Genomic DNA, 8,807 nt, shown 5'->3' on the forward strand with positions numbered 1-8,807 from the left:
TTTTTTTCTTTCTTTCTGTAATTCAACGGCACGTTGTCAGTTATTCCTTCCTTGTAGGCTATTATTATTATTATTATTATTATTATTATTATGCAAAGATGAAGTAGACGATGCTGATTAGCCATCTCCGCACTGCAGTAACCTACGAGAGAAATGCACCTTTCATATAGTGCTACAGCATTGCAAACGCTGCAACCTGTTCATTATCAGAATAAAATACAGTCAACCAAACATATAGATACACTATAGAATCTAGATACTCTGGTTAATTAAAACAGCCCTTAGTTCAATCCGTTCCGTTCAGCCTGAGCTCGGGCCAAGCACATATTTGCTCATGTGAAGAGGATGATTTTTCATGTGAAGAAGACCATGTTTTTTATTTATTAAATTTTTTTTGGGAAAGCTGGTTAAGTACAAAGCCTGGTTTACATAGTAATAATAATAGCCTGTAGCATTCAAATTCAAATAGCCAACATCGAGAATATGGAAACATTTGGATTCGTGCCAAATGAGAGAGTAAGAAAGAGGATTATAGGGCCAAAAAATAAAAAAAAAAAAAAACATCTCCAGAATAAAGTCATTAGCCTATAGGCTAATGCCAGATTAAACTCATTAAATATCCAGAAAAAACGTAGAAATAAAATATTGAGAATAAAAATAATTACATTTCGAGAATAAAGTCGTTCATCAGCATCTTCAACTTCATCTTTGCAGCCGACACGCGTTTACATGCACGTTCTTAAACCGATTATGCTTAATAAGCTGAAAACGCACGTGGTCATGTAAACGCGGTAACCCGTTTCTTTTACCGGAGTAAGGTCATAAACGGTGTAAGCATAAACCGGTCGACAGAGGTAGTTTTTTGCCTCTTACCCCGATTTCGCGCGGCATGTAAACGCAATAACCCGCTTTCTGTCGGTTTATTGAAGTGCGCATGTGATAAGTGACAGGAACGCATCGTTAGTGCAGATTTAAGCGCATCTAGACAGAGCAAACGTTTTGCATTAAATAAAGAAGGAAATATATCACAAAAGCAGACTTTTTCATGCCTCAGAAAATTATAAAAGTGTTCTCATCTCGTGCAGCAGAAGTAGAAGTGGTTCAGTCAAAACGCTGCATTATAACTGCATGAGAGGATAATATGAGCTGTAAGTTTCACGCTGACATGTTGCAAGCTTTATTTAACATCACAACTGACAAATCATATAGAATACTCGGAGTCAGATAAGCAAAATATTATATTTTGACGTCACTAAAGGGAAATAACCTGATATATTAATAAAGTCATGTAAACGCAGCTTACTTGCGTTGTCAGGTTACCGATGTGCATGTAAACGGGGAAACCTGGTTATTTTAATAAGCTGATATTTGTGAGTTATCAGCTTACTGGTATGCATGTAAACGTGCTCACTGTCTCAGAAAACAGTTTAGTAATAAGTAGCCTATATAAAATATGTTCTAGCTATTTATGCTAAATGCATAAATTATTATTATTATTAATTATTATTATTAATTATGCGATCCGCTTGAGCGCGGAATAGGCTATAGCCCAGGGGCGTAGCCATCATTTCAGAAGTGAGGGGGACAGAAATGTTATATATATATAAAAAAATTTAATAAAAAAAATTATATATATATAATTTTAATCGCTACATTACATGCACAAATTATGATACTTTAATACAAACTATAACATTTGTATTCACAAATATGTCTCTATTTGAACAAAATGCTGCACATTAATGTAATTCTTAACTCTGCAGACACCAGTTGAAAAGCATTTGTTTCAGTGTAGTGAAGCACATTTGCGAATTTTCAAATCTTGTACACGTTAATGAATTGCACTGGGCCTTGTTCGTTGGTAGTTGTGTGTGTGTGTGGGGGGGGGAGGGGGCATACAGTTTATGCTGTAAACTCCGTAAATAAAGTTTCAAAATCCAAACGAACCGAAGATCGACTCGAACTAGACGTCAATTAATGCACGCGTGTCACCTGATCCACTTATGCATTGATTCCTTTTTGCATGAGCAACAGGCTATATGATATATTAATGCAGAACAGAACATTTTATTCGCAAACATATCTGTATTTTGTACAAATCGCTGCACAATCATTTAATCCTGAATTCCACAGACTCAATTTGAAAGGCATTCGTTTGTGGTTAGTAAGATACATGTATAAAATTTGTGCAGTAAATGGATAATTGTGCGTGCATCTATTAATCATTTTGAGTCTAATTTCATCCCATAGATTCGTATATTCGCAAGATGAGCAAAAACGGGGGCGGAGAAAATGTGAGACGTAAAAAAGGGCGAGGTCTTACAGGCGGAACAGGAAGCGCAATCACATGAGCACGGGAGGGGAGGTTGAAGGCGATGTTTATTTCCCTAACATGGAAACACGATGATCTTATTTCACTATAATTTCGCGATCTAATGTTGCATTTTAATATGGAGAAAGACAATATTTGCTGTGTTTACAATAATCGTCAGTGATCACTTTTCCCCTTCACCTCTCCTAGGTTTTGCTTGCGAGGGCTCTTGACTTGCTCAGCCTGAACTTCCCGTTGCAAAAGTAGTGATGGGAAGTCCGATTCATTTAAGAGAATCGGTTCTTTCGAACAGATCCCCTCAAAGAACCGATTCAACTATTTTTGTACGTCACTTCTCTAATAGGTCATCACGTGGTCCCTAACACCCAGGCTTTAAAACTTAACAATATATTTTTATCTTTTAAAAAGTATTTTCTCTTCATAAAATTAAAAAAATAAATATTTACTTTGATTTTTTTTATTTTCCTCTCTGTTCAACAGAGTTATACAGTATTTGCAAGTGATGCAAGTGATTATTGTAATGTTTATTGATTATATTACTGTTAATTAAAAAAGGAATAAAACAGTCCAAGTCATATGTTTAGTCATGGGTTTATTGTGTTTATGTTTTGATTGTGTTTATTGTAATTTCGTGTGTTTAGTGTGATTATTTTAGCAATGATTCCGCTCATATAAATCATTTCGATCTTAAATATAATCAACACGTTCATTAACCCATACTAAATTTATTTTACATCTCAAATTTCAGTCCGACCAGTTTTGTGAACCAGTTCAACTGATTCATTTAAAAGATCCGGCTCAAATGAACGAATCTGACATCGCTCTGCAGAAGCGCACAGATAGAGAAAGAGAGAGCTGCAGGAAAAGGGAACATCACGCACGGGGTGTCGTTGTGAATGCAGTTGTTCCTCCACGTCCAGACACCCATCAAAACTTATTTTTACACGTTAATTTTAACCGGATCCGCCGCACTAACTTAACGAGCGTATACAATACAGCGTGAAACGGTGGTTTCCAGCACGGGGGATTTAATGGGAGTCTTGTATCGATAAAGCGCTTCTCCCCCCCTTGACGGACCCTCGCTCGAACCGAACCGGACTCGGGCGCTGTCCTCACCGGGGGGTATCCGATCCCAGTTATATTTTGACTGCGAAAAAAACACTCCAGAGTCCGAATATGGCAGGAAATCTGAAGAAAGGTGGGGGGCTTATTGGCATGATGAAGGACGCTTTTCAGCCTCACCATCATCTCCACCACTCCCATCACCAGCCCGGGGCCGTGGACAAAAAGACGGTGGAGAAATGCTGGAAATTCATGGATAAGGTGGGTGGTTATTAATCAAAACATAAAAGATAGATACCAGAGAGACGCTGTAGCTAGCAGCCTCGGTCTCTTGTTAGCTTAGCCGGATGGCCTGCACGGAGTAGTCCAAATGCAACATGGCAGGGCAGCTCTGCTAAGGCAATTAGCTGAATGGTTTGCAGGCTAACAAACTATATACAGCCGTCAAATACTCTGGGAATATTCAGTTTTAGAGAGTAGATCATTTGCGGGACCCGTACGCCTCAGCTTGCCTAGTAGGACTTGTGAATGTGGTACAGGGTCTTGTGCTAGTTTGCTAGCTTAATAGCTTGTGGCATTTCTTTAACTGGTAAATACAGTTTATATAGTAAGAAGACTAGGAATGGTTTGGACATATCTGTTCAAATGTGACTCCTTCAGGATGCTCAAATGAAGAGTGTGGAAATCCCAAAGTTGGTTAAGCAACCAGTATCTGACATTACAGATCTTGTTGCTGGTCAGTCGCTTGTTTAAATTGCATTTGCTCAGTGTAGACGTGGGCAGTTGGTGGATAGATCTGCTCTTTCAACCACTACTTGCTGCTCTTGTTCATGTTTCTATGTAGTTTTTTGGATAAACAGGAAGTGTCCTATCATTTTCCTCTTATCTTTAAGTACTTACAATCTGTATTAAGTGAAATATAAACTGGTGTGTTCCATTCAAAGTATGGCTTTAGACAGCTAAATATGTAGCTGTATTAAAAGCTAGATGTTTTGGGGTTTAATGCAGACTTATCCAAGCAAGGTTGGTCTTATGATCAGGTATGGATGTAGCTGCTGGGCACACAGTCCTTATTTCACACCTGATAAACCATATAAAGCCTACTGTGTCATATTTAATCATTTCTAAGACCTCTAAATGATCAACATGATCAAAATCTTGCGCACAATCTGCTACATGGCGTCTGCCCTGTGATTGATAGTTCATACCTTTTTTTGCAAGTAAAAAGCCTTTTAGAGTCAAATTGTAATTGTCTACTTTCAGTTTGTGGTACACAAGACTTTGTATTTTTTTTATAAAGTAAACAAGAATAATTTTTATATTGTTAATATTTCAAGATGAACTTTGAATGGAGTAAAGTACTTTACATCAGAATGTCATCTTACATTTTGGCAATATAAATAACAGCAACTGCACCAAATTTCATATTTTTCCTTAGTTCAGGTCTTTGAAAAACTTTGAAGTATTTTCTTCTTCACATATAATGCAACACATGCATTCGTTTTTTTTTAAAAGATGTTTTTAAAAAATATTTCATAAATAAACTTCCAATAAAGCGTTCCATTTCAAAGAAGACATATTTTTCATATGTCAGGCTTTACAGAGTTAATGTACTAAGTAATAAACCAAGAATTTAATCAACTGATGGAGGATCTTTTTCCAGCTTGTCTAGTAAAATTTTAAAACTTAAAACGTTTATGTGAACATCTGTCTAGGTGGTTTTCTTTTGTTGAATTTGCTGCCTCACAATACAAAAGTTAAAGCTGCAGTTCATGGAAAAAAAAAAGTTGTGGTTACTGATCTCACACTTCCTGTGATGTTCACACTGGTACATGAGTGAAACGGTGCATCTGTCACAGGGGACTCATTTTAAACTTATCCTGTTGATACTTAGATACTAAAGATGGTATTTAATTTAGTAAATTTTGAGATGCATGTTGCAAAGGAAAACTATTTAATTTTTACTGAGAAGAGCAGATAATGCTTGCTGATTGAAAACTTTGCAACTTCCTATTTGTTTAGTTTCACATTGGTAGTTTGGATAGTGCACATGTGACATATCACATTGTCTTCATAAGCGAACCTCCTTGTTTTTGCAACATAACATTGTAAATGTCCACTTTATGTCAAGTCTGTGCTGAGACTTAGACTGTAAAACCTTTATATGAGTGTTTAATATGAACATGATAATCAGTGATTCAGGATATATGACATTAGGAGAAGTTCCACTTCAAAACGGGCTTTTCTGAAAAAAAAAAGGTTCTTCACATGAATTAAAGTTTTGTTAAGTCTATCATGGATTGGCTATTTATTATCCAAACCAAAGTTAACTTTTTCATGTTATCCATTAGTGCTGGGCGGTATACCGGTTCATACCGAATACCGGTATTTTTTTTATTTTTTTAGTTTGTTACTTAGACGCAGGCAGTGCGTTGCATGAGACAAAAAAGTAATATAGCCAAAACAGCCGCTCTTTAGTGTAGATGCATGTTGATTTTATCAGACGATTATAAATGAGAGTGACTCCTGGTTAACAAGTATTAAAAGGGGTCGTGTTTAGTCACTATTTAGTGGGGCATTTTTTGACTATTCACTCATCATGACAGTAAAATAGGGCATTCTAAGTCAATATACTGCAGTATTTCCTCTCTCAATCAGTAGAAAATATGGTTAACACCCGGTCATGCATGAAAAAAAAAAATACCGTCATGTACCGTGAAACCGGTATAATTTAGAAAAATACCGTGATATAAATTTTTGGTCATACCGCCCAGCACTATTATCCATTTAGTTATACTCTAAGTATTCAACCTCTTACCAAATACAAAATAACTCGGTTGTGGTTCTTCCGTGTCCGTGTGAACCTTAATATGCAAAAACATTGCATAGTCAAAAACTTTAATATAGAATTCTGTATTTGACTATGGGTTTTCCACATGTATGCGTCTATTGCGTTCACCATATTTACAAACACATGATCTACGCCTTGATTTCCTGATAAGGTTTAGTAATCCTTAAACCACATGTTGATTATAGTTGTTGTTGATTGTGTATTTGAATACTTTTGTAAGGTCGTTCTTATACTATGAATGCAGATTTAACACTATAAATGGCACTTGCATTTTTGAGTGCGTTATTGCATTGGTGCATTTTAAATTATTTCTATTTTAATCGACTTCCTTGTATCATTTCTCATGCTTGAGACCAAGCGTACTTTTCTCCACACTTTTGGATTCTTTTTCTGAATTCAGATTATCACTGGAAGCCATAATTAACATACGTCTGCACGTGAACATGTAGATGTATGCGTGTTCGCTGATAATTCTAGGGATGTCCTGTCACCACAGCCTTATCTCCTGGCTGTCAGGACTGGGAGTGCATGAGAGGTAAACGCTTTGGAGCACAAGTCAGACTGGATGGTGACCCCCTAGTGATGTCATCAGCTCTCCCTACCCCCCAATCACAGCTGGTCCTTTGCTGAAGACAAAATAGATAAGAGCGGCTGCAAGTACTCAGAGCAGCTGCACACAGCGCTGGCCTCTTATTGCTGTAACGTGTGCCCGCAGCATGGCGCTTCTCGAACTGCTGGGGTGGTGACACTTGAGCAGTTTCCTGCTTCCTCAAATTTCCCACCCACGTCTTAATCAATAGTTCAGAAGGTGATGATGCGTGGCTTTAGTCCAGACAGAAGAGAGCCACTATGTCTGAATTAAAGCAAAGGCTATTGGACCATCAGTCTAACCATTAAATTGTTTGTCTAATGAAGTGGTTTGAGGCCATGCACTTAATCATAATGATTTATTGTCTGGAATGGGTGTTTTTTTTTTTTGTTTTTTTTCTTGTACGATTTCAACAGCTTTGTAGCCTCCAGTAGGTTTGGATGTAATGACGATATATATGTGGTGGTAAAAATGGTAAAACGAGTGTAGATTTCGCTGTACAATTGGCATGGAACTGTTCAAAAGGGTTTTTTTTATCTATTCAGCAAGGATGCATTAAATTGTTCATAAGTGACAGTAAAAACATGTATAATGTTATAAAAAAATATTTCTATTTGAAATAAATGCTGTTCTTTTGAACTATCTATTCATCAAAAATGTATTATGGTTTCCACAAAAATATTAAGCAGCACAACTGTTTTCAGTATTGATAAATATTTTTTGGAGCAGCAAATCAGCATATTAGAATGATTTCTGAAGGATCATGTGACACGGAAGACTGAAGTAATGATGCTGAAAATTCAGCTTTGCCATCACAGGAATAAATTGCATTTTAAAATATATTAATATAGAAAACAGTTATTTTAAATTGTAATAATATTTTACAAAATTACTGTTTTACTGTCTTTTTATCAAATAAATTTCGATTTGGAATTAGTGGTATATGATTTTGATATTAGTGTTACTGTTTTGAGTCTACTTTTTAACGCACACGTTACATAACATGAAGCTATTCTTGCACTGATGTCAGACTCGTTCAGTTGTTATGAATATTAGAAATAGATTAATTAAAAAAAGGAAAGAATAAAACTTTTATAGTTTTATATTTTATTATTTTTAAATTCATATGTTTCATTTGTAAAGGATTTTATGCAAAAGTAAGTCAACAAAGTTATTAAACACATTAATTTCTCATTGAGTTGACAGCAAAAAAAAAAAAAACATTGTATACAATAAGGTGATAAAAAGCATTTTTATCATGCCGCCCAACCCTAATCTCAAGCATTAAACCCCTATAGCTGCAAAGCACACAATGTCATTCCCAGTCACCAGCTGTAAATGTTGTGGAAATTGACATGACAGCGTAGTGCTGTAGATTGCAGAATTGTGTCTTTTGTGCAAACACAGTTGTCATCGTATGTAGTTCACAAAAATCCTTTGGACTTTAAGATTCTTCTCTCTGGAATGTTCTGGTGGTGTGTGACCTAGAAAGGTTTTTGTGTGTATTTATGGTTGGGTTAACAGTTTTAAAGCCCTTGCAGGGCTCGAAATTAACCTTTTTACTTTGTAGCACTGGTGCTCCCAACTTCAAAAAGTTAGGAGCACCAGCAAAAATTTAGGAGCACTCACCAAAAATTAATGAGCACCACAACTACAAATTATATATTAACAGATTTTATCCTTACATTCTTTACTTTAATGCAGATTTTAGATTGGTTTATATTAGCTGTCAATCACTCAGTCATTGCTTTCCGCTTACTACGGCAAGAAAAAAATGGGCTGAAGAAGAGAGAAAATGAAAAGAACACTGACAGATTTCATTTGTAAACAACCTAAAGTTAATCTGAGTTTGGTTAAACACAGAGAGAGAGCTCTTCTTTGGCGAGGGTTAGGATGGTGTATGCGGTGTTAAACTTTACATTCAGCTCTGCCAATTGCACGGAACAGGTTAGGGGTGGCTAGGGGTGTGCGAT

The 8,807-nt window shown here is 36.2% G+C and overlaps 1 protein-coding gene across 2 annotated transcripts in view; it reads left to right on the forward strand.

Moving 5' to 3' along the window:
* Positions 1-3,125: 3,125 nt before the first annotated feature.
* LOC107718267 (E3 ubiquitin-protein ligase CBL-like) overlaps positions 3,126-8,807 on the forward strand; it is a 37,905-nt gene continuing 32,223 nt past the window's right edge. For both annotated transcript variants that reach the window (XM_016525262.1, XM_016525263.1), the window contains exon 1: positions 3,126-3,655. In XM_016525262.1, coding sequence (XP_016380748.1) covers positions 3,509-3,655 — 147 coding nt within the window. In that variant the 5' untranslated portion in view covers positions 3,126-3,508. The remainder of the gene's footprint in view (positions 3,656-8,807) is intronic.

This window comes from Sinocyclocheilus rhinocerous, unplaced genomic scaffold, assembly GCF_001515625.1.
Source record: "Sinocyclocheilus rhinocerous isolate Xijiao unplaced genomic scaffold, SAMN03320098_v1.1 scaffold1024, whole genome shotgun sequence".
Lineage (NCBI taxonomy): Eukaryota > Metazoa > Chordata > Actinopteri > Cypriniformes > Cyprinidae > Sinocyclocheilus > Sinocyclocheilus rhinocerous.